The 27,883-nt window shown below is 33.9% G+C and overlaps 1 protein-coding gene across 1 annotated transcript; it reads right to left on the reverse strand.

Moving 5' to 3' along the window:
* On the reverse strand, positions 1-27,883 carry LOC118750980 (MLX-interacting protein-like). Its single transcript, XM_036485736.1, has 3 exons — positions 27,764-27,883; positions 248-377; positions 1-184 (listed from the first exon to the last, which is right to left on the reverse strand). Exons 1-3 carry the CDS (start codon positions 27,785-27,787, stop codon positions 51-53), a joined length of 288 nt encoding a protein of 95 aa, XP_036341629.1. The 5' UTR covers positions 27,788-27,883; the 3' UTR covers positions 1-50.

The following is a 27,883-nucleotide window of genomic DNA, read 5'->3' on the forward strand; positions in this document are numbered from 1 at the left end:
TATATCACTATGCTTAACAGTTTTCTAACTACACTTGTGTGTTGTAAATTTTAAGTTCCATGTAAATTGGGATGATGCCCTATGTTGTTGTAAACTGCTTTTGCGACCTCTTCCTGCAAAGTTGATGGCGGATCGGAAAGAATGTCTGTCTTCATTGACAAGTATTTCAACTTATTTGATACCGCTAAAATAAAAATAAAAGTAAGTAAAAAATATCTTTGAAATACATTTTAATATCGAGACACACCTGGTCGTAGGTCAATTAAGGAACAATGCTGGTCAACCCATAAAAACGCCGTACGTCGTAATTCTTCCAAACTGGCACTAGACACAGACGAAGTATATGAGGTCAGCAGGGGTTCCAAAATAAGTCCCAACTGTTAAAAGGAAATAATGAATCTATATGCAATACATCGACGTACATACTCCATATGTAAATAGGTATACGGGGATATATCGTCGCCCGGATAAAAGATTGTCGCATGTTAATTTCGGAAGTTTTTGGGAAATCGCGATTGAAGTTTGGAATGCAATTTTTCAAAACTGAGACGATAGACTTTCTCCAAAGTCTCGGAAAATGTTACTAGTTCACGAAATTCTTAAATTATTTTATTTTTATTGTTTATTGTTAGAGCCAGTTTTTCAGTGCGAGTTTAACTCTGTTTGCCATTGAAACTAAGTTGAAATTTAGTGTGCAGTTTGGCTGGGTTAAACCGAGTCACCAAACCGAGCTGCTGCCAAAATTTAGATGAAAGAGGAGGAAAAACATTAAAATTGTTTGCGAAATACACGAACACAGACTCATTATAGCTGATTAATTAACAAACACGATATAAACCCAAATTTCATAATTTGGGCAAACGTTATGAAATTTAGCAAAATTTTACCAAAATTTTTAACTTCTTGATCAGCAACTCTAAACAAAATATTGGAATTCAGTTTTGTAGCCCATCAAATTTTAGTATAACAAAGTACAAATTTTAAGTATCTAGGACTTACCGGTGATTTTTGGCAATTTTTCTTGTTGTAGGTGCTCTGCATTTTTTTCATATAAAAAAAATTTCGAACATAAATTGCCAAAAATCAACGGAAAGTCATAGCATCTATAGCCCAAGCTCTTTCATTTGACACCTCATTTTCGAAAAGCGAACGAACGGTGCAGATCTGATGACTTGAAAAAAATGCCTTTGGGTATTATACATATTGGTTTTTTTTTTGGGTTTTCTTATTTATTTTTCGATCTGTAACTTTTTAATGAACAAATAAAAAAGTAAAAAAATGGTGCACGAGGATCATGGTTCAATAGTATATTGTATAATAGAGCACACACATAATTGGCAAATTTTCCAACTGCAGACGATATGCTAATAAAAATTATGAATTTTTACTTAGGTGCACGCATCGTAACGTTTTAAATAAGTTTTTGTTTAACTATCTTCTAATGAGAGCACATAGGCCTGCCCCGTTTACATTGATTCCTTTTATGCTCCAGAACACTTTACAAGTTGTCCGATAACAGTTTTAGGTACGCACCAACCACAGTATACTATAAAAGCCACGGGTATTAGAATTTCAAAAAAGGAGTCACGCCACTTTGACTATTGATAACTTCTTTTCTATTGCAACCAATACTTCTAACGGGTTGCATTCGATTCTGCTCTCCAAATACTACCAGTTCATTATAAATTCAAAAATGAGCAATCAACGCACCAAATTTTGCAACGTAAAAATACAAAAATAATAGGAGTCACATTTTTATTTGTGAAAATTTGCCAGTTTTATTTTTGAATTGTATGCATATTTGGCCGCTGTGGTGTAGTGGTAAGCAGTGCGCGCTTTCACTCATCAGCACCTGGGTTCAAACCCTGGTCAAAGCAACATCGAATAAATATAGAAAATAGGTTTTTTATTAACAGCGGTCGTCCCTCGACAGGCAATGGCAAACCTCTGAGTGTATTTCTGCCATGAAAAACAGATTCTCATGAAAATACAATCGCCGTTCGGAGTCGGCGTAAAACGGTAGGTCCCTCCGCTTTGTGTGACAACATCAAGGCGCACGCCACAAGTCGGAGGAGAAGCTCGGCCAAACACTAACATATGTGTAAGCGCCAATCTATTATTATTATTATGCATATTTGGCTTGAAAATATGTGCGATGGTTCTTTTTTTGGATTTACATAATCGACCTAACATATGTAACCTGATTTTGTTAATAAAGGGGGGAATGTGTCCGAATAAAAACTGTCGAGTCATGCGAAAATTCGAACTAATTGAGAATTTCCCATTTATATGTACATATGTGGGGCACCCTACTGTTAGTAAAGTGATTTTTATCCTTAAGCAACTGCAAATAACTGTAAACTCAACACTAAATTTAAACATCAGCATTTTCTTCAAAAATATACGGTTTAGAAGATATTTAACACCTAAAGGGTAAAATTGTGGTAAACTGTCTCTAGAATGGCACTTTAAAGCAAGAGTCGAGTTTCCCCAGATTATTTCAAAATATCTAAACCTCAACAGTAAGAAATGGACACATTGAATAGATTTCTTTAATAATAACTGAAAAACAAATTACAGTATATTCCGTTTAGTCTCCTATTTACTTAGGTGCATTTTCTGCTTACGTGCACAATTTTGCCAAAATACTGCTTCATGAAATGTATTTTGTACGAAATTTTCACTTTTGGCTGCATTTCCGCTTCCCAACGCTTTTCCATTTAACAGTCCTGTTTTTGAGTAAGTTTTCTTCGATTTGTATGAAAAATACTTCGCTTACCAGCACTAAAAATTTTTCAAATTTTATTTTTGCTAGCATGTTGCTCTCTCTTAGCGATGAAGACCCATAAGAATATAATAATACCCCTGTAGCGACTAGTCTTAAAGAGGCCTTATTCGCATTAAATACTTTAAAGCAATTTCATGAAAAACAGTATTGAAACAATTTACAAAATCTAAAACAAAACAAATCATAGTTTTATTTGTAAAAGTCATCAATAAAAATCAATCAGTGATTTTTACTTACAAAGTTATGAATAAAAATTAAAACCTACCGAGATTTAACAAACAATAAACTGAAAACAAACAAAGAATCCAAAATACTTACACTGACGGAACAAAGTATTGGCACAGCAAATTTTTCTCAATATATGCAACAATTTTTATTCTAATATTTTTCCGCCAATTTTCCATACAAATATGGTTCACTCAACAACAAAAAACCTGAAAATATAATTCCTAAACTTTGTGGAAAACTCGCGAAAATTCAGCAAATTTTCATCACATTTTTCAACTTTTTAATCACTTTATTATAATAGAATTGATTGGGCTACAAACCTGCATACTCAAAAAAAATTCTAAAAAATCTGATTAAAAAGTTGAAAATTTTTATGAACATTTGCTGAATTTTCGCGAGTTTTGCACAAAGTTTAGAAATTATATTCTTATGTTTTTTGTTGTAGAATGAACCATATTTTTATACGAAATTAGCGGAAAAATCTTAGAGGGAAAATTGTTGCATATATTGTGAAAAATTTGCGGTGCCAATACTTTGTTCCGGCAGTGTAAATCGTAATATTTACTCACTGAACCTGACCAGAAAGGTGCTGCACCATTAAATGTTAAATATCTTCGAAATCGTACATTTTCAAAGAAAATGTATTATAATTTACTTTAAAATCAATAAAATTGCCTTTCATCTGCTGGTAATGTTATAACTTTAGATAGAATCAGTCGCACAGTGGTTCGGATCGCAAATCTAGCTGGACGAAACTATTTAAACAAATACTCGTTGATGGATCTTTACACCACTTCTTACCTAGGGGAATTTGGGTCGCTGATTACGAATCTGAAGTCACTTATCAAAAATTCAAAATGGCGTATCCAATATGGCGGACGAAAATTAAAAAAAAAATCGGTAGATTTCTATGAATCTGGGTATCTGGGGGTTTTCTGGGTCGCTGATTACATATCTAAAGTCATTTACCAAAAATTCAAAATGGCGGATCCAATATGGCGGACGATAATTAACAAAAAATCGGTAGATTTCTATAAAACTGGGTATCTGGGGGGTTTCTGGGTCGCTGATTACATATCTAAAGTCATTTACCAAAAATTCAAAATGGCGGATCCAATATGGCGGACGAAAATTAAAAAAAAAATCGGTAGATTTCTATGAAACTGGGTATCTGGGGGTTTTCAGGGTCGCTGATTACATATCTAAAGTCATTTACCAAAAATTAAAACTGGCGGATCCAATATGGCGGACGAAAATTAAAAAAACTCGGTAGATTTCTATGTAACTGGGTATCTGGGGGTTTTCTGGGTTGCTGATTATTTACTTTATTTACTTCGGAACGACCATTCGCATCAGATATTTCTTTCAATTTGCTAATCACATAATCATGGACATCTTGTTGTCTTTTAGTTAGAAGTTTCAGCAACACTTCTCCAAATGTCAAACAACTCACTCCTTAAGATTTTATTTACCATTACCAAAATTTAAGATCACAGCAAGAAATACAAATAAATTTCAGAAAAAATTTTATAACAGCGTTTAAAGATTTGCATGCCTGTTGTATAATCTTTTAATTTCAGAAAGCAGAAAATTCGCGAGTTACTATTTTTTTTAACTCTTACATAACCAAAGTTTTTACAGCTCCAAGTATTTTTCTGTTTTAACACACAACCCCTACCCCCGCCTCCCCCGTGGATCCTCCACTGATCTTATATTTATATTCTGATACATTCATGTTAATAATTACTTTTGAATTTTGAGATTTGACATACCGTCACTAAAATGTAAATATCTAAGCCAATTGGTTAGACTTGGTTATCGAACTTACCCACTGCATTTGCGAAGGTGTAAAGAATAATATGCAAGTGGTTTTATAACGGCCTTCGGCGGCCTTTACTTTTCCTACTCTTTAATTTATTTTTTAATTAATCAAAACGACGATTTTTCAGAATAAATTTGCTTATACCAATGTGGACATCTATAGCGGAATAAGTGTAATTTTTAGTTTATAAAGTCAATTTGCAATTATGCAAATATTTGTGAGTGCAATTAGCAATCTTTTAAGTTAAATTTCAGCTTTAAAATAGAGTTCTCAAAAAGCCGGCGTTGACTTACCTTTTCCTGTTTGTTTTCATATGTTATGTTAGTGCTTTAATAAATGCAATTTCTATTTGAATGTATTGTCAGGAATCTATTCCAAGTACCATTAAGTATTTTAAAAACAAAAAAAAATTTGACTTTCGTCCAGCTAGATCTGCTATCCGAACCACTGTGAGTCGTAAGCTAAAACAGAAAAATATTGTATTTTCTCGAAAAAATTTCGTTTTTTCACACTTCAGGGCACTTTCGATACTTGAAGGCATGTTCCGATTGGGCCCAAACTTTCACAATTGTATTTTTTCACTACATAGCACATTTATAGGTGCCATAGACGATGCGTCTGACTCGCGAATCATCTGTGTACGTGTTGACTCGCCTTTCGACTACACACAGTTGAGTCATATCGGTGTAACTAACACATATTTATTTTCACTAACACTTCCAAACCGACTCGCGAGTCAGACGCATCGTGTATGCCGCCTATTATAGACGTGAGCACCTGTAAAAATCGAAAGTCGATTTTTTGAAACCACTCTAATATATGAATACTGTTCGTATGAATACGGAGTGTGTAAGCTCACACTAAAGTTATGATTGTGAATATACTACTGTTGTCCGTTCAAATGTTATTTTCGGAGTGAATGCTTGAATAGTTTCGGCGTGATATGCTGGTATTATATAAAAAAAAAAATAATTTTATTTACATATGTATATTGAATTTAAAATTTTCCAGACGAAAAAAATTAATTTTGGTTGGGTTGTATGTCCTCTCCCTATATTTAAGAAATCATCGCAATCCAATTACTATTTCCAGAGAAAATTAATATAAATACCGTACCATTGTAAAAACATTCAAATGCTCATAAAAGTCTAAAGCTGAAAAATTTTCAATGAAATTTACGCAGTGTATTGCAGGTGAGTAGAACTTCTTTTGAGTGGAAAATCACCTGGAAACTCGAACGTCGGTAAATTTGTGACCCACTTGAGATGGCCCTTACCCACGTAAAATGAAAATTAACACATGAAGCACCTAACAAATTCTCTAAACTCTCTAATCTTTCATAACTCTAAAAGCGATCGTATCAAAAGTGAAAATAAATAGGTAAAGTTTTTTATCTGCTTAAAGAAAAAACAGTGTTGCCCTGAGTCAAACTTTCTGAAACGGGCCACTAAAAATTAAGTAGTAGAATTTCAAATATATTTTGGCAGATATTCAAAGGTCTATATGTGAAAATTACTGCCTTAAAATATTTTTTTTTGAAAATTTCAATTTTTCAAAAATTTATTAATTAATGAATTTTTGACCTTCATTTCATAAATTGTTTATATTAATTGCTATATTTCCGTAAATAGTCAGTGAAAAATAACCAAATTTTAATGGTGTATTCAGAAAAAGTAGCAGAATCGAAAAAAATATTCATATCGAAAAAATTTTATTTTTTAACCCATTTATTCCCATCAACCTTAAAAACTGAAAACTTGTTTTTATTTGCTTTTTATTTTATTAACAGGAAGACAAACAACATAAAATTTACGAACTCAATCACTCAAAAAATTTAGAAGTAGGTTTTAGGAGCCGTACCCAAGCGAGTACAATGGGAAGAAGTGTGTTCATTTTCTAGTAGGTGTATTTTTAAAACACGACATGTTGGTGGCACTATATACATACATCTGCAAGAGTTTTGGATCCTTTTGGTAAAATGTGGTCCTGTATAAGCAACAATTGCTGTGAACGCACGTTTCGAAGCCATTTTATCTACGGTATAGTATAGATAATTGGCTATTATCTGCTACATGGATAAAGTTTTTGATGACATAAAATCTGTTTTTGGCAACAATTGGTGTCCTTGTGTCTTCGTCCATTTCCACCGCTATAAAACAATATTCCTATAAATGTATATAACTTCTCCTCAAATATAAAATTATGTTCATTGTGTGGCTGGGCATATGACCGTGTTTGATATATTATAAGTTGCACAACATCTCTGTCGAAAATGGTGTCAAAAACTTCCACCGGGGATTTATGCGCCAAATTTATTTTTTTGCTCGAACATTGGCTTTATAATTACTAATAACAGTGATGTTCATATTGGGCGCATCTTTTGACTAGCAAGGGATCGCTTAAGCTTCATTTCTTAATTTCTGATAACAGTATGCCATCTTCACATGTCGTAATCGTCATCGCTTCAGAAAAGTTCGATATTGCCAGGGACATATTTTGGCATCGTTTCTTCCTCAACCGTGTTGTTGAGCGGTATTATAGCAAAATTGTTTTTCCGTATTCATGCGAGTACAATGGTAATAAATGGGTTAATATTATTAAATAATAATAAATTTCCCAATAAACAATTGAAAATTTAACTGACTTCTCCTTGTGTTAAACAAAAAAAAAATTACGATCTTCTGTAAAATATATACTGACAATTCGTGCAAAAATATTTTAGTGCACTCTATCCCTTAAAAAAGTACGAATGTTTAAACATTATCGTGGATACGCGAAACCACTACCGACGTTGGAACGCAGCGGCGATAAACCTGGACCCGTTCGTCGTTGCATGCTTACGTTATAAAAAGCATATAGGTATGTTATTATTACATATGTTAATAATTCTTACGATTAATTCTTTATATTAATAATTATTGAAATCTCAGTGCCTAAATTTATTTTCGAAATCATGAGGCTCCTAAATTCTGAGAATCTTGAGTACAGACTAGAGGAATGCATAAATGATTTGAAATGCTGTTTATAAAATAATAGTTGATACTAGTATCACGGCGTACTAACACAAAATGACTAACATGGAACACACTGCTGCCGTTCACTTCACACCCAACTGTTTTACTGCACTCGCTGTACTGCCCCGTTACTTTGCTCTCTTTAGTGTACATCAGAATTTGCAGTAAGCAAACAAATACTGTCATTGCAGGAGTTATAGTTAGCAGCGACTCTACAGTGTTTGTTTTGATGGCGGGCAAGCATTGATTTCACTTTTTTTTACTGCCAAGTGAATTTGATTCAGTACTGCAATTCTGATATTGTACACCTCTAGTACAGTGTCACTGCCCACGGAAAAGGAGTGATGGCATTGGTGCATACTGCACTAGTCTACAGGACAAAACTTTTCTTTCGACCCAAAATTTTTCGACTGATTTTGATTTTTGTACTTTAGCTGAATATAAAAAACATGAGAAGGTGTTGGCGAAACGTTTTCCTAGTGCCAAAACCACCAAGCGACAAAACTATTCTTTCGACCCAAAATTGTTCGACTGATTTTGATTTTTGTACTTAAGCTGAATATAAACAAGTAAGAAAGTCTAAGTTCGGGCGGAGCCGAACATTAAATACCCGGCGCAAGTATTAAATATATGTTTTCCACCTTTCCGAAAGCTACCGCTACATGATAAGCCGGGGTGTATACATTTTAAGTAAATTAGCGTCCTTAAATTTCAAAATATTGAAATTTCAAGCATATCTGAAATTTACCGTTATATGAAAAGCGGCCTAAATTTTAGTCCGATTTCAACAATTTTCAACGGTTTGCTTTTATGTGGCAAGCACAATAACCATACCGAGCTTGGTACAAATTGCTAGAACGGTTAGCGAGATACATATATGTGATCACAAGTGGGCGGTGCTACGCCCATTTTCCAAAATTTTGTCATAAACGTATTTCTTGGTAAAGAATTGTTGCAATCATCAATTTTGAATAAATTAGCTTCAATATTTACTGATTTATCGAAGATTTTGTATTTCTCGAAATTACCGTTATATGGGATGTGGGCGTGGTTATTGTCCGATTTTAGAAATTTTCGGCCAGTTGGTATGCTGTACCAGGACCAACAACTGTGCCAAGTTTGGAAGAAATTGGTGTAGCGGTTACCAAGATATACGCATGTAACCATAAGTGGGCGTGGCTACGCCCATTTGCCAAAATTTTGTAATATTCTTATTTTTCGTCTAAAACTCATTGCAAATATCAATTTTGAGTGAATTATCTTCAGTAGTTACTAAAATATCGCAGTTTTCGTTTTTCTGAAAATTACCGTTATATGGGAGGTAGGCGTGGTTATTGTCCGATTTTTAAAATTTTCGGCCATTTGGTATGCTGTGCGAAGGCCAACAACTGTGCCAAGTTTGGAAGAAATTGGTGCAGCGGTTACCAAGATATATACATGTAACCATAAGTGGGCGTGGCTACGCCCATTTTCCAAAAATTTATAATATTCATGTTTTCCGTCTGAAACTCATTGTAAGTATCAATTTTGAGTGAATTATCTTCAGTAGTTACTAAAATATCGCAGTTTTCGTATTTCTTAAAATTACCGTTATATGGGAGGTAGGCGTGGTTATTATCCGATTTCGCCCATTTTCAATACCATCCGTCCCACGCCCAAAAGAAGTTCACGTACCAAGTTTCGTTAAGATATCTCAATTTTTACTCGAGTTATCGTGTGCACAGACGGACGGACGGACGGACGGACGGACAGACAGTCACCGCTTAATCGATTTCTCTTTTCATTCTGATCATTTATGTATACATTTGTCTATATCTATCTTGATTCGTTTTGCCTGTTACAAACAACCGTTATGTGAACAAAGTTATAATACCCTTGTGCACAAGTGCGCTCGGGTATAAAAACATGAGAAGGTGTTCGCGAAACGTTTTCGTAGTGCCAAAACCATCAAGCGAACACGCCAGTTTCATTGCTACAAACCCTCTGCTTCAAATTGTTTAGAATGTAAGATTTTTTCAAGCCACTCAGAATATGTAATTGTAAAAATATAAAAAAATCAACGTTATAATTAAATAACAAAATTAGGAAACGTACTTAATTGAAAAATGTTCCATTCATAAAGTACCAATCATTCATAAGATACTTATGTTGATAAAAAGATAAGCATGCAACGACGAACGGGCCTAGGTTTATCGGCGCTGCGTTCCAACGTCGGTAGGGGTTTCGCTTATCCACGGTAATGTTTAAACATTCGTACTTTTTTATGGGATAGAGAGCACTAAAATATTTTTGCACGAATGGTTAGTGTATACTTTATAGAATAAGATCGTAATTTTTTTTTGTTTAACATAAGGAGAAGTCTGTTAAATTGTCAATTGTTTATTGGGAAATTAATTATTATTTAATACTATTAAAAAATTAAATTTTTCCAGTATGAATACTTTTTTCGATTCTGCTACTTTTTCTGAATACACCATTAAAATTTGGTTTATTTTCATTGAATATTTACGGAAATATAGCAATTAATATATAAAATTGATGAAAAGAAGGTCAAAACTTCATTTAAGAATAAATCTATGAATAAATTTTTGAAAAATTGAAATTTTCAAAAAAATTTTAAGACATTAATTTTCACATATAGACCTTGAATATCTGCTAAAACATATTTGAAATTCTAATACTTAATTTTTAGTGGCCCGTTTCAGAAAGTTTGACTCCCTACAAAACAACTTAACTATGAAGCGAGTAGGGATGACAGCGATTAATCATCTGTTTAAATTAATCGATTATTTTGGTCCAATTTACGATTTGATTACATCGTAGTTTTGTGTTTCATTAATCGATTAATTGCAGAATAATCATAAAAATATTTTCAATAAATATGAATTCTGTAACTTTCTAAAATTTCAAACTGCCGCAAGAATTGCTCAAGTTAGGAGCATACAATGGTGCACATAAATAGTTGTGCATGTAAGCCCGTTTTGAGTCTACAAAACGAATGGTGTTTTCGTTTTTACCAAAAAATTTCGCCTTTTGGTTTCCTCTTTCTCTTTTCGGGTTCGATTCTAAAATAAAGGCAAACGGTGCTAAAATGTTGTGTTCGTTTCTAAAAATGACACACTCAAAAAATATGTACACATTCTCTGCCCCTTGAAGCTTCGCCAGGGGAGAAGGTTGCCCGGAAAATGAGATGGTTGCTTATAACGACAATATGTATTATGAAGCAGGGTTGTTGCGAATATTCGCATTCGCATTCGCAACCGCGGAGCTTCCGCATTAATTTCAACATTCGCATTCGCTTTCGCATTCGCAATAATTAATGCGGAGCTTTTGCGAATGCGAATGTTATGCAAGTGCACTGATAAAACGTATATATTGCCTGTGTTCGTGGGAGTATTTGTGTAACAAAACTGGTCAAATGTCATATTTATCAACTTTGATAAAAATGTCTTTAAACATATTATTTCTTAAGCTATATAACCGAGCTATCAGTGGGCAGTCATACAAGTTCCAACTTCTACTTGACCTTTGACGTACGTCAAAGAGAACACAGTCTTTTTAACAATGTTTTTTTCTGTGCTTTGAACACCTGCATTGCTTTCTTTCTTTATCATGATTTTTTTGGACCAATCTTAAAAAAACGAATAGACACAAATGAAGAAAGTGTGCATTGTAATTCTTAACCAAATTTTCTTGATTTGCTTTTGATGTTACATATATTCGTTTCAATAATTTCAAATGGGCCTCTTTTAGGAATTTGTTATTAGCGAAAATTTTAAAAACAATAATTTTGTTTACTTGGCGGACAATATTTTTTCATAGGGATATACATTGGATACTTGGGTAAAAACTTCTGTGGTCAAACTGTCCCTTCTTTGCTATTTAAAGTCAAAGAGTAAGCTCTTTCAATAGGGATTTCCATCAGAAATGATAAACGTCTGGCTATAAACAGAATCGATGTTCAGATAATTAAAAAAACTATAGGTCTGACCTTTAATAAGATAAGAATTACGTAACTATATGAGATTCAAATGCTTATAAAAACAGTGTGCTTTTTTTAAATAACAATATTTGAATACAGAATTTTGTTAAAAATTTTCATTCCTGGAAAATAATAATTTATTTTTCATATCCACCTATTTAGTTGGCTATAAGCACAAATTTTTCAAACCAGTCGCAGAAGAAAGTTTTAAAAATTAATTACAGAAATTAAATCGAAAAACTTTTATGAAGTTACAGATTCTTCAAATTCGAAACAGCCAAAGTAATGAGAATGAAGAATTCTTTATAAAAGCTTTAGAAAAACCTGACACATCTGGTTTGGCCTCGCCATTATGCTAGATTCTAATTGTTTCTTAAAAATACTTGACACCCGCATTCGCATTCGCATCCGCGGATGTCTAAAATGGCACATTCGCAACATCCCTATTATGAAGTACGTGAGCTGGATAAGGACAAGAGGCAAAAATATGCACTTTTACAGGGTTGAGTGTAACATCAAACAAATTTTGCACCGTGGAAGTGCAAAGTGCGTGGAAGCAACACTCGGCGAACCAGTTCGTCAAATACTAGTAGTTGGTTATAAATAAGCCGTATGTAGGCAAGTTGGTCAATCTTGAGGAAATGAAAACTGTTTACCCAAAACTTTACGGACTTTCGAAAAAATACTGTCATCTATTTGGTACCTCGGTGCCTGCTGAGCGCCTTTTTTCGAAAGCCGTTGCTACAGACACCAAGAAACGCAACCGCTTAGCAACAAAACGCTAATCAAAACATTTGTTTTTGCAAAAATGGTTAAATAATAATCAGCGCTAAATACTCGTTTTATTTTATTTAAGGCTAATTGACAAGAGAATTAGAATTTTTTATGGAAAAATGTTTTTGTGAATACTCACTGTAAAAAATGTCTTTAAAATTCGGTTAAACGATTATTTCTCAATAATTGCAATTGATTTTTTTGGCTTGTGATTAATCATATGATTAATTAATCGATTATGTTATTTTTTTTGCCATCCCTACGCGCGAGCTATTTAAGCGAAAAACTAAAAAATAATAAAGAAGAGACAAAGTTATCTACACATCAGTGTCTCTTCAGTTATTATAGTTCTTTTGTTATGAATTTCTCTTTTTTCTTGTACAAGACGTCAAAATTATTATCTTCATACGTCGAATCACTGTCCGATTTACCGTCGTCAAAATAATCAAGCAGTGATTGAGACAATTGAAGAAGTATGCATGTATTAGTGAAAAAGTGTGCATGTATTGCTATTGTCATGACAGTATTGTCCGGTGTAAACCCTCCCAGCAAAAAATTATATAAGCAGTTTCAGCTTTTCGTTTTCGGTTATGGTTGTTTCCGACAGGCTGGGTTTGGAACTAATTTCCGTCATCCCTTGCCAAATTTGGTTTGGAGACAAAACCGGTTTCGGCGTTGTGCCATCTTCAGTGTCATTTTTCGTTCTGGATAACTTTTGTTAGGTACGTCTTCTTAGTTTTTCCTTGTTTATCTAGCGGGTCTTCCTCGCTGGTTTTCTCTTTCAATATTATTCCCACAGTGTTCCTTGTTTTAAATGATGCCTGGATATCGTACTTATGAAAGAATTAGCAAGTTTATACGATGTCTTTCCCGTGTAAGTTAGAACTGCCCAAGTTTTTTTTTATTATTTTCCTCTTTGCTTGTCTTTTTCGATTTTGTGTCCTTTCTTAATTTTTCAACCAGGCTTCTCTTATATCCGTTATTTTCCGCAATGGCATATATTGTATCCAGTTCATTCTTGTAGTCTTTTTCTGTTAGAGGGGTCCTTTCAAGCCTCGTTATTAGTTGTCTTAGTGCTGCATGTTTGTGTTGCTGTGGATGGTTCGAGCTGTTGTGTATTATTCAAGGTTGGCAATGTTTAAAACACTTGTTTTGTAAAAGTGCTTAAAACCTTGTTTAAAAAATGTTAAAAAAGAAAAAAACATCAATAATATAATGAATAGTTCTTGTACTTTTCAAAAGTGTAACGTAATGCCTCTTATCGTATTAAAACGTGTTGAAATATAGGTGATTTTTCCCATTGTTTTAAACAAGGTTTTGATCACTTTTAAAAAACAAGTGTTTTAAATAATGCGAACCCTCTACAAATACTACCAGTTAATTATAAACTGAAACATGAGCAATCAACGCACCAATTTTTGCAACGTAAAAATAAAACAAGTAATTTTTAGCAAAAAAAACCGACTTAAAAAAATATATATATATACAGTGACGAGCAAAACTGTAACACGGTGTAACACTTTTCATTTCAGCCACCGCTATCTTTCCAAGTTCTAACGACTTTCATACTTTAGTTGTATATTCTTATTGGTACACCCCTACTCCCTCTCTCATAAAGATTTAAAGTCAATCCAACAACAATAATAAAAGCAGCAGGCAAAAATGTAAATTAAGGCAAATGTTCCAGTTGTACACTCACTCTCAGTTTTGCATTTTACAGTTATCTTTTACTTAGTTGGAAGTCAGATGACTTTTTTCTGTATTGTAATTTATTCAAGAAGTGATTACCAGTAAATAATATGATCAATCAAGAAGCATAAATCTAAATAATAGATTTACTGCGGAAAGGCGGGACCATAGGAAAAGTGGCAAAAAATTGTAAAGCTCGCCACATGAGAATGTTAAGACTGAGAAAACATATAGAGTAAAATGTTATTAAGGACAAAGGAAGTCTGCCAAAAAATATTTCGGTCCGATATCTTGTGAACTTAGTAGCAAGTAGCGCTGCAGCCAATATTACAGAAGCGCTTAAGGTGTTAAAATTGAATGCAAACCAGTAGACAGCGAGGCGAAGAATTGTCAAACTGAACGCAAAGGCATAATAAAAGAAGAAAAAACCATTTTGATCAAAATACATGTGCGAGAGTGGTAGCATTTTGCTGGATCGTACGAAAACCAGACCGTTCCCTATTGGGATATGTTAGTTGGTCCTACAAGACTAAATTAACCGCTTTCAATCAGATGGCCGGGCATGGTATTGGATCAAAGACCCAAATTAAGCCTAAGCGCATCATGTAAGGCAAATTGTGAATCACAGTGGTCGGTCAATAATAGTTTGGGGTTGTATTTCAAAAATATTGATGGTCCGTTAGTACGCATTATGCGTAGGTAACAGTATCTTTTCATATTTCAACAAAATTTGCAATATGTAGTCAAAATAGTGCAATATGTGCTAAAAATCACCCAAAACATACTGCATATGTTCCCAAAGACTGGATGCAAAATCAAAAATTTGCTATTTGGAAATGACCTCCACAATCCGCGGATATAAATCTCGTCGAAAAATCGCGAAATCAACTAAAAGCGCAGCTTACTAAGTATCCAAGTCCTTCCAATGGAGTACATGAGCTGTGAAATCAAACCAAGGATATATGGGAGGCTATACCTCCAGAATTTTTACAGTGATACAAATAAGGTATGCCAAATTGCATCCAGGAACTAAAAAAAGAAAAAGTATACTGAACATTGTGTTAACAATTCTTTTTTTTTGTGAAAATTGTCAAAAAGTTATTAAAAATATATAAGTGCAAAACTGTAACATATGCCTTAATATACATTTTTGTCTGCTGGTTTTATTATTGTTGTTGGATTGACTTCAATTCGTTATGAGAGACGAAGTACAGGTGTACCAATAAGAATATACAACAAAAGTATGAATGTCGTTAGAACTTTTTGTTTGCTCGTCACTGTATATATTTCATGATCCAATGATCGGATCTAAACCAGATTAGTATGGGACCACCTCTGAGACACTGTATTTCTGATGCAAAAAGAGTTTTCGAACTCGGTTGACGTGGTCCAAAGTTATGCGGTAACATACATAAAAAGCAAAAAAACCGATTTAAAAAATATATATGTATATATATTTATATATTTCATGATCCAATGATCGGATCTAAACCAGAATAGTATGGGACCACCTCTAAGACACTACCTTTCCGATGCAAGAATTATCTAAATCGGTTAACGTGGTCCAAAGTTATGCGGTAACATATATAAAAAATAAAATAAAAATATTCCGACGAACTGATAACCTCCTCCTTTTTTGGAAGTCGGTTAAAAATAGGAGGGTCACACATTTATTTATGAAAATTTCCCAATTTTATTTCTGAATTATATGCATATTTAGCTAGAAAATATGTACGGTGGTCCTTTTTTTGCATTTACATAATCTACACAATATATGTAACCTGATTTGTGTTAATAAACCAGCGAAAATTATGTGTCCGAGCAAAAACTGGCGAGTCATGCGAAAGTTCGAACTAATTGAGAATTGACCACATATTTTATTATTGAACCAGAAGTAGTTCTGTTTTAGTGTAACCTTCATTGTGTTTACTATTTCCGTACGGACAAACAGGACGAGATATAAGGACAAGGTATCGAGAACACATAAGGGATTATAATGAGAAAACACAAAACCCAGAGGCTACAACAGAATCGAACTTCGCAAATCACATGAAAACAAATAAATGCATACCAATGAAGATTTGACAAACAGCAGCCAACATAAAGGACAAATAATAAATGAGCAAATAAATACTGTATCGGACGTACTGTTTGAACTAGGGACCGGGACTTTTATAATAAAATTCCTTAGAAAAAAGTTATCTTTGAACTTTTATTTTATTTGAAATAAAATAATCAGTAAACTCGGACTTTTATTTTTTAAGTCCAGCAATAAAAGTTAAACTTGGCCAAATATATTTTAAGTCCGAAATACTAAAAGTCCTTTCGTAATAATAAACAAACCGCTTCACAGTGCTTCCCTTCCATATAAAATGTTGGCAAAAATAGAATTATGGAGCGATTTAAATGAAAATTCGCCTCTTAGTAAAATTGAGGACGCTAAATATAAAAATGCAATTTGTTTTTGGATAACTTTCATACCTTCACTGTAAATGCAGTTTGAAGTTGAAAATTTGGGTTCTTGTGGCATTTATGTACATACAGTTCGTTCTATTTTTAAAAGTGAGGCGTCAAATGACAGGGTGTGGCCTGTAGATGTGCAATAAAGTTTTATTTTGTTTTAAACGGGTTGCCACCTGCTACATATTTTATTAAAATTATTTAATAAGTTAAATTAATTAGATATTACAATATGGGTGTCAATTGAATTGGTTTTGAAAATGCTTTACTTCTAAACGACACGTAGAAGGGGTTCCACATGTTTAAAAAATCAAATTCACTTTAATTAAGGGAATGAAGTAACTGAAATATGTATATCAACATGGATACCAGACAAAAGAAAAACTTGGACATTAGACTGCATCACTCCCCATACAAAAAAAAATCGGTACTATTTTTCCATTGGAATTATAAAATCTATTGTATCTTAAGACGCCCACCAAAATATTACGGAAAAATATTAAGATTTACGTGAGCTGGACCGATTTGAAAATACCTCCAAAAATTGAGTTTTTTTTTAATAAAAATAGTTTCTTAAAGATTTTTTTTTAAATCCCCTCAAATGACAAAACGGGTTAAGCTTAAAAAATTTACATAAAAATATTTAAAAAAAAAATATAAAAAAATTGAACGGAATCGTAACAATGGGAATTTGTTGCTGTTTTTTAACTTTTTTCAAAGATTGGTATAAGCAAAACTTGAATAACTGAACCTAAACTTTTCCGATTTAGACTTAAGAGGTGTCATTGGAAAGGTATTTTCTCTTTGCTAATAAACTCATTCAAAGGATGAAAAAGAAAGGTAGGATGAACGAACGTCATTCAAAGTTGAATTAAGATGTGTTGGTATTTGAAAAAAAAATAAATAAAAATTTTTTGGACAGAAATAAAAACAGTGTGAAAATACTTTTCTACTGAGATCCCTCAAGTCTAAATCACTTATTCAAGATTTTCGTAAAGCAATCTTTGAAAAAAGTAAAAAAACAGCATCAAAAATCTCATTCTTACGATTCCGTTGAAAAGATTTTTAAATATTTTTATCAAGATTTTTTAAGCTTAATCTGTTTTGTCATCTGAGGGGACTTTTCCAAAAATTTCTTTAAGAAACTATTTTTATTTATAAAGGACTCCATTTTTGGAGGTATTTTCAAATCGGTCCAGCTCACAGTCTATACATATTTAGTAAGAAATAAGTGAAGAGTAAAAACATTCCTGAGCTAATTTAAGAGTCCAGTAATTTAAAAGGAATGTAGTCAGAACAAATAACTGATTGACAATGTATGTATTTATAATAAAATGACAAATACGATGTCGCAAACCTTTGGTTTGACACAATTATTATTTTAGTTTAACTATACTTGGCTTCGCAAACATGTGGCAACCCTCTTCGTAATATTAACAAGCTAAAACCTTTTTAAACCTCTTTTGTCTGACTCCCATATCTATTTCAATTACCTAATGCCTTTAATTCAAATGGAATTCGATTTTTTAAACAGGTGGCAACCCTCTACATGTAGCTAATAAATAAACCCTTTTCATACACATTTCGATTGAAACTCATCTCTAAATAATTCATTTAACTTATTAAAAAATTGTAATTTAATTTTTTAACAGGTGGCAACTTAAAACAAGTAATTTTTAGCAAAAAAAAACCCGACTTAAAAAAATATATATATATCTATATATTTCATGATCCAATCATCGGATCTAAACCAAATTAGTATGGGACCACCTCTGAGACACTACCTTTCCGTTTTCCAAATCGGTTGACGTGGTGCAAAGTTATGCGGTAACATACATAAAAATAAAAATAAAAATATTCCGACGAACTGATAACCTCCTCCTTTTTTGGAAGTCGGTTAAAAAAACCTCTATTGTCCACAGGTCAAGCGTTTTAACCTAACACTTCATTTTTGAAAATAGAACGAATCGTGCAGATCTGATGGCACTGACAAAAAATGAAAAAATTATTTTATGTATTAGCAGAAAACGCATTACTTCAAAAAGTGCAAAAAATGAGCAGGTTTTTATTTCTTCTTACGAAACCTAAAAACCCGTACTATTTAATAAACCAATAAAAAATTACATATTTTTAAATATATTTTTTATTCATTCCATTAAAATTTACCATTTTTAAAATTTGGATAAAAAAAAAAATTTCCGGAATACCGCAGGGACACCCTGTGTTTAACATTATTTTAAAATTTGTATTCCTGTAGCTCTCAAGGAAAGCTTAACGTCGAAAACCTGCAATCACAACAGACGGCCAATTTATTCGCTACTCGACTCACACACCTGCTCTCTGAGAGCACTCTTCAACAATCCGACATACGCGAGCAGTGGAACCACATTTCCCGATCATTAAGTACCGCCGCCGAAGAAGTAGTTGGATTTAAGCGAGCCCGAAAGAACAACTGGTACGATGACGAATGTCAAGAAGCCGCAGAGAAAAAAAGACGCCGCCTATAGGGCCAGGCTGCGATCGGGCGCAACGCGAGCCATGTGGAACCGTTATAGGGAACTGAAGAAGGAAGCGAGACGTATTTGCCGCAATAAGAACAGAGAGGCCGAAGTACGTGAGTGCGAAGAGCTTGAGATGCTGGCTGACAGGAAGAACGCCCGAAAATTCTACCAGAGGGTTAGGCGACTTACGGAAGGTTTCAAAACCAGGGCGAACTCCTGTAAGAACAACAATGGCGACCTAGTGACCGATGTCCAGAATATACTTAAATTGTGTAGGGAACACTTTTACAGCCTACTGAATGGTAGCAGCGCTGAAAGTAGTGAAGAAGACGAACCCGAGTCCCCAGTCGATGATGATGGAGTAGCTGTCCCACTGCCTGACTATGCCGAGGTACGAATAGCGATTACGCGTCTGACAAACAACAAAGCTGCTGGAGCTGACAGCCTGCCAGCCGAGCTATTCAAGTACGGCGGCGAGGAGCTGATGAGGTGCATGCATCAGCGCGTGCAGAATATGGTCAGATGAACGCATGCCCGACGACAGGAATTTAAGTCTGCTCTGCCCAATCCACAAGAAAGGCGACCCCGCCATACGCGCCAACTACCGCGGAATCAGCCTTCTAAGCATTGGTTACAAGGTCTTATCGAGTGCATTGTGCCCACCGTCAACGAGCTGATTGGACCTTATCAGTGTGGCTTTAGGCCTGGAAAATCCACCATAGATCAGGTATTCACAATACGCCAAATCTTGGAAAAGACCCGCGAGAATAGGATCGACACACACCATCTATTTGTCGATTTCAAAGCCGCTTTCGACAGCAGGAAGAGAAGTTGCCTTTATGCCGTGATGTCTGAATTTGGTATCCCCGCGAAACTAATACGGCTGTGTAAAATGACGTTGAGCAATACCACCAGCTCCGTCAGAATAGGGAAGGACCTCTCCAAGCCGTTTGATACCAAACGAGGTTTCAGACAAGGGGACTCCCTTTCGTGTGATTTCTTTAATCTGGTGTTGGAGAAGATAATAATAGCCGCAGAACTGAACCGCTCAGGTACAATACTTTACAGGAGCGTACAATTGCTGGCGTATGCCGACGACATCGATATTATCGGTAAAAACCAAGGGCTACGTCTGTTCTGCCTTCTCGGGATTGGATAGAGAAGCAACGCGAATGGGTCTGGTGGTGAACGAGGACAAAACGAAGTATCTCTTGTCATCACACAAACAGTCAGAGCATACGCGTCATGACACCCACGTCACTGTTGACAGTTACAAGTTTGAAAAAGTAGACGACTTCGTTTATTTGGGAACCAGCATTCACACCAATAATAATGTCAGCCTTGAAATCCAACGGAGAATCACTCTTGCCAACAAGTGCTACTTTGGACTGAGTAGGCAATTGGGAAGTCCTCTCTCGTGGTACAAAGATCACACTCTATAAGTCACTCATCATGCCTGTGCTGGTGTATGGCGCGGAAGCATGGACAATGAAAGCATATGATGAGGCGGCTCTTGGAGTTTTCGAGAGAAAGATTCTGCGAAAGATTTACGGACCTTTACGCGTTGGTGATGGCGAATATCACAGACGATTTAACGATGAGCTGTATGAGTTTTACAACGATATAGACATAGTGCAGCGAATTAAAGTTCAGCGGCTCCGCTGGCTTGGCCATGTCGTTCGAATGGACAGAAACGCTCCTGCTGTGAAAATATTCAACGTAGGGACACGATATCGAACCGAAAATATCGATATTATACTCATTAAAAGTATCGCTGTAAAAATATAGGGTACTCATTAATATAGTAATAAAAAGACTCGATATTCCAAATATCGATACAAAATTCAAAAAATTAAATCTGAATATTGGTCTAATTTTTTAATAAAGAATTAACACTTTGTACTTTAAGAAGTACACCACTGAAGTGGCGCCACATTGCAACCGAAGATAGTACACATTTCTGCGCTGTAAAGCGCAAAATATATTCATATTGCTTAACATATAAATTCCAAAGTAAGTAAGAAGGTTATAGTACGACATAGATTTGCAAGAAATGGAACCCTAGCTAAAAATTTAAAAAATTGTTTGAAAAAAATATTAACAACAAAACTTTCAATCGAAATTTTAGTAAGGTAACGTCACGTCAGATACTTCGGCTGATAAAAAAAGCAGAACAGATTTTTACATTTTGGAATTTGGAAAATTAACCTTAAATATTTCAAATATTACTACAATAAGTTTTATACAAATACTTTTGCCCAATTCCCAGAGCTTTTAAATTTTGACGTTTTCATTTTATTTTCTAACATTTTGTCATACAAATGTCATGCCAGGCCAGATTGGAAATGCCCAATAAAATATATCATTATTCCCATTAACTTTGTAATGTCCATTTACGTTTCGATACCAGTGTGACCAGGTTAGCCTTTTTAAGGCTAGATTTAGCATTTAGTTTTAGGCTATAGCCTCAGAATTTTCGATCTGACTTCGTGGCTGTTTTCTGGCCTTTTTTACTTAAAATATTCATAGTAAAATTTGGCCGGAACTTAGAAAAATACTCAGTATTTCAAAAACTACTATTTACCGTTCAACTGTTGCAATAAAGAGCAAAGCACCATTTCTTTGAGAACATACATATTTCCTTAGCGCTTTCTTAGGTTTTAAAAAATTAGTACTACGAAATCTGCCTAAAACTGAATTTTTGAAACAATTTATTTGTTTGCTTATTTTTAGTGCACTATAATATAGAAAACATTCGTATTTCTATACGCGATTTTTTTTGATTTCTCGTATCCTAAACTGAATCCATTTTGCATACCTTATCGAGTTGACGAAGAGTTTTTAAGGAATGAATATACTGACTTCTTTTTAACTTCATTTTTCATAGGGTATAACTTTTTCTAACCTTTTTTCAAAACCTATTTAGTCTCGCTTTTCGTGATCATCTGGTCACACTGTTCGATACGATACAAGAGTTCTGGTACTCGATTCCAAAAAAAAATCGTTTGAAAACTATCGAGTAAAAAGTATCGGTATCGAATTGCAAAAATATCGATGTGGTATCGTATCGTATCGAAATTCGTGTCCCTAATTCAACGCGGGCCGCGATGCTGGTAACAGACGAAGAGGAAGGCCTCCTCTGCGTTGGAAAGACCAGGTGGAGAAGGACTTGGCTTCACTTGGCATTTCCAATTGGCGTCAGTTAGCGCAGAAGAGAAATGACTGGCGTGCTGTTTTGGACTCGGCCAAAATCGCTTAGGCGGTTACAGCGCCAATAAAGAAGAAGAAGAAGTAGCTTCCTGGCGGCATATAATTTATGTTATAGGGAAATTTCTGTTTAATTCCTTTTAGTGGATAGATTACCTTTACAATAATACCAAACACGTTCACATTGCGGACAACGAATCTTTCGATCATCAAACAAATTTGATACCAAATGAAAGAGGACTAATATAGCTTTCAAAAAGAGATATTTCAGGTCATCAGATCTGCACCGTTCGTTCGATTTTCAAAAATAAGATGTCAAAGTAAAGGGCTTGGCCTGTGGATGTGCAATAAGGTTTTATTTTTTCCGAAAAGAGTTACCACCTGTTACAAATTTTAGTTCAAATTATTTAATAATCAATGCCATTTGATCCGCACCGTTCTTTCGATTTTGAGAAATAAGGTGTAAGATTAAAGGCCTTGGGCTGTAGATGTGTCATGAGGTTTTCGTTTTTCGAAAATAGTTGCCACCTTTTCAAAAAAAAGTGCAAAAATGGCGCTTCATATTATTTAAAATTATTATTTATGGTAATTGTAATATTTACCACCATATGGACGTAATAGCGTAGTAATTGAAAATATTTTGAAGTGCGTTGTAACCTTTTTAAAAGTCTAAGGCCCGGTTTCTCAAAGCCTGGTTGGCACAATCTGCGGTTATCGACGTTACTGACACCGTGTTATATGCGTGGAGTCGAAAACGTTGATAGCGATGTTAACCGAAGATTATTGTCCACCAGGGTTTGAGCAACCTGCTCTCATTGTGTTAACTTATACGCAAGTTATACATGTGAAATATGGGTATCAAACGACACATTTTTAAGGAATCTTTAGTTTGAACTTGGTAATTTTTGAAGAGGGTGGCCACCATTAAAAAAATTGTATGTTAATTTTTTATTAAGTTAAATGAATTATTAAAAGATGGGTATGTTTTACCTCTTTCATTTGGTACAAAATTTGGCTGATTTGAATAAGCGGTTTGTTTATTATTACGAAAGGACTTTTGTTTCGGACTTCAACAATATTTGGCCAAGTTTAAATTTTATTGCTGGACTTAAAAAAATAAAAGTCCGAATTTTTTAATTATTATTGGACTTTTTCACAAAAAGATCGAAAAATAAAAAGAATCCAGGATTCTTGTCCAGAAGGTCCTGGGATCAAAGGAACATTGATAACTTTATTCTAGGGCAATATTTTGCCCCGGACTTTTATAACATTGAAAAAAAAAATAACTGTTATTTTCGGTCCCTGGTTTGAACATCTAAAACTACTGCACGAGAAGAAAAACGACAACAACAAAATATTAAGGATAGACGTGGAAGGGAATATACTAACTACAAAAACAAAGAAGGTAAAAATCACAGCCTTCTGCTTGTCAGCAAAAACAAGCCACAACAATTCATCTACCTATTGAGCATCGCAAATACTGCAAAACTAAGAAGACGTACCTAACAAAAGGAAAATAGGTAGTTAATAAGGAGTATAAATACGAGTAACCAACAAAAATTATCCAGAACGAACAATGACACTGAAGATGGCAAAACGCCGAAACCGGTTTATCTCCAAACCAAATTTGACAAAAGATGACGGAAATTCGTCCCAAAATACATCAGTTTTAACTTCCTGTCAGATGGAACATACAATTTTAGATTTTTTGTTTAATTCTCTGAGAGATAGAGAGAGTTAAACCTTATTCTCAATGACAATAATACGGCGAAATTAGGTGTAAAATAGGGGTTGTGCCATACAACTTGCATTCCTTACAAGTTTCATGCATTAAATGTTAAGGCTTATGGTCATATTAAATAAGGCTTATATAAGGCGAAAATGTTTTGGTGGGCTAATTTAAATTCCTACTGAAAAACAGGTCAGTAGTGTTGTGTATTAATAACAATACTTTAACTTAATAATGTAGATACTATTTATTTACTAGCATAAGCAACCCTGAATTATCTATATTATCTTTGTAATTTAGCTTTACTTAAACTTAATCAAGAGAGTCTTTTCTTGACTACCAACGATATAACAAGTAGTTTTAACTTAGTTCAAATTTGAACTGAGTTTAACTAAACTTCGTTTAAGCTGAGTTTAAACCAGCACTGAAAAACTGACCCTTAATGTTAATTATTTTTGGGTTTATGAATCCTTTTATTTAGTAAAACTTTGTCGTATTCTACAATGTCAGCAATTTTGCAACCACTTTGTATGAGATACTCCAAAACGTGTACTTAATAAACGATACATTATACATATTTATATTGAGTGAAAAGCAATATCTGGAAACTTAAAGGAGATATCCAAAAATGGATAACGCCATTTGCAATATCTCGATTAGTTAGTATGACTGCATTAGTAACTCAATTTGTACTAAATTACCAATAAAATTTTAGTCAATATATCGGAAACTAATCGAGATATCTAAAAAATTAATTACATCAATCGAAAGATCTTATTATAAAATATATATGGGTGTTTCCATACAGTCGTACGCGACATTCGTACGCTTATAGAGTAACGTAAATCTATCAAAAATAGAAGTTACTGAAAAAAAAAAGTTTACGGTTATGTTGCAACCAAAGGGTACTATGTTTGAGAAAAAAAAATAAGCAGCCTCGAAACTTTGGTGTGGAAAATATCCGTTCAAAACCAGGTGATAACGTACGCGACAAAAAAGGAAGTGGTTTTAAGGCACATATACATATATGCGAAAGAATGCGAATCATGAGAGTTTTTATTTTCTTTAAAAATTCCTGAACTAAGCTAAATAATGTACCTTTACAATCCTTCCATTTTTTAATAGAAATTATCTCTGGTTAGGTTTTATTAAAAAAAATTATAATAATGTACGCGACATAACGTACGTGACAGATTTTTCCTCCATACAATATTTTTACTAGTAACACATACTAAATTAATTTTTTCAGTTCTTCTCTCCACCGTTTCGCGTTTTCAAAACCTTTTTCCGCCATCTGAATACGAAATTTAAAGTTATAAAGCCGTTTGAATTCATTTGCTTGCATTTTCGGTTTACATTTTCATGGAAACACGCATATATGCGAAAGTCTGCGAATCATGGGAGTTTTTTTTTTCTTTAAAAATTCCTAAACTAAGCTAAATAATGTACCTTTACAATCCTTTCATATTTTAAGAGAAATTATCTCTGGCTAGTTTTATATTAAAAAAAAAAAACAATAACGTACGCGACATAACGTACGCGACAATTTTTTCTCGTAAGTAATAAAATGTATTTATTGAAAACTCTTCTCGCCACCGTTTCATTATTTTACAACTATTCTAAATAATTTAAATGGAAAATTTGCAATTAACATTGGTTTTAATGTATTTGATTGAAATTTTCTTACTTACAATAACGTATGCCACAAACTTTAAAGGGTAATAAATTTTTTTTTTACTTCGGTTGCAAAGAAAATTTTACTGTATATCTTTAGCTGGAAGAATTCTCGCTTAGGAATTGTAATCTGCATTACCTGCGACTGCCAATATACAAATGACATAGACAAGCAATGTTTTTGCATAACGTACGCGACATTAGAATACTATCAGAAGCAAATCAAAAAAATTACCGTTATTCGAGCTCTAACTTCTCCTTTTTCTCATTTTTATAGTTAGTTGTTATTGCAAATTTGATTTTAAGATGTAATTGTAATGTTTCAAATCTCTTAATTTAGTTAATAGGAAAGAGAAAATAGTTCATTTCATTAGAGAAAACTGAGTCGAAGAGACATTCAGTTTTACTCTTCCATTTTTGAGTCTTAAAATTCCAATAAGCTGAAATAAGTACTTCTATAACATAAAAATTCGAGTATTTTTGTCTTATTAATTCGTCTTAAAAACCCTTTTCAGTTGTTTTTTTTTTCAGTCCTGGTTGACATTTTCATGGAAACACCCATATGTAACTGTCTCTATAACTAAAAATCGCCAAAATGACGCTTACGACAATCTTTTAATCAGGCGACAATATGTACATATCCATATGTAGACTTGTGGTCAAAGGATTTACATAGTATGTACTAGAGATGGGCACGGGCCTAAATTTTCAGGCCCGGCCCGGCACGAGTGCAAAATCAACTTTCAAAAACACGCACGAGCCCGCACGTTAAGAATTTTAGTCGGGCCCGGCCCGGCACGACGGGACACACCCCAGCCCGGAAATAAAGAGCCAACTTTTATTGTATGTATACATATGTACATATTTTTAATTTTGCGTTTATGTGCATACGTATATTTACTTAGGCGAATCAATATTTTACATCAAAGATTTTTATAATATATTTTCTGGGAAGTAGAAAAAGTGGAAGGTATTTTATATACAGATATGTATGTAAACAAAACTACTAAGTATCATATATTTTCTATAGGTTTCCAAATATTTCTGTTTTTGCTTTTCTCTTATCAAACGAGTTTTAAATACGTACAATTTTTTTTTTTTGTATAAACACAAAAGCTCATCTAAATTTTTAGTATTAGCAACGGGATTTTTCGTGCCTTTTCGTACTTTTCTGAAATTTTACTGAACGCCCAGTTCGTGCTGACTGCAAATATTCCGGTCCGTACCCCTGCCAAAAGCCCGGCCCGTGCCCATCTCTAGTATGTACATATGTAGGATTTCATACATATTTGAAATAAGCAGCTGTTTGGTGAAATGAACACATACCTTGTTTATACCGACACAAAGTGCGCTTTGACCTAGTTCGCTGTGATTCAAAACGGATGCATAAACCAAATTTCAATACACCTAGAAATTCAAAAGTGTGTTGACTCGAATTTTCTTTTCAAATCGGTTTTTCATTTCTCAAATCGGTTAGAAAACACGTATAAACACATCATACAATTGACTTGAAATGAAAATAGGCTGGTTTTCTTTATAAAGTCCGTTTTGAATTATATTTATTTATTTTTTAATAAATTTGAATTATTGTTCCTTCCATTTCGCTGAGCCGTGCAAATTAATTATTAAAGAAATATCGAATAAAAACAGTAAATTTTGTTTACTTTTGAAAACTGTTTCAGCAAGTGCGTTATAAAGACACAGCTATAAACTCTTGAAAGAAGTATGTGCAAAGTCAAATCCGTGTTTTGTTAATGCGGTTCTTGCGTAGGTATAAACAAGGTAACAGATAAATATACATGTGCATATGCGTGAGTATTATGAGTATTTATGTATCATATATGTCAGAATTCGTACATATGTCCATATGTATTAAAAATATTATATGTACTTACAATCCAAAATTTCCAGTCTTGCATTGTACGATGCCGCACATATTGATCATACAATTGCCGTACATGTTCGGTCCCTTGACGTGTGACAGGAGCGCCATTAGCTGGAAGAATTGAATGCAA

The sequence above is a fragment of the Rhagoletis pomonella genome, unplaced genomic scaffold (genome assembly GCF_013731165.1).
Source record: "Rhagoletis pomonella isolate Grant_MI unplaced genomic scaffold, Rhpom_1.0 Rhpom_scaffold_00480, whole genome shotgun sequence".
Taxonomy (NCBI): domain Eukaryota; kingdom Metazoa; phylum Arthropoda; class Insecta; order Diptera; family Tephritidae; genus Rhagoletis; species Rhagoletis pomonella.

Bases quoted from the DNA above. Each gene is read 5' to 3' on its own strand.
- LOC118750980 (XM_036485736.1), bottom strand. From the start codon at position 27,787: ATGCAAGACTGGAAATTTTGGATT. The intron at 378-27,763 runs GTAAGTACATAT...TCCTTTTAACAG, and splicing joins AAGACTGGAAATTTTGGATT to TTGGGACTTATTTTGGAACC. The intron at 185-247 runs GTGTGTCTCGAT...TTTTTATTTTAG, and splicing joins CTTAATTGACCTACGACCAG to CGGTATCAAATAAGTTGAAA.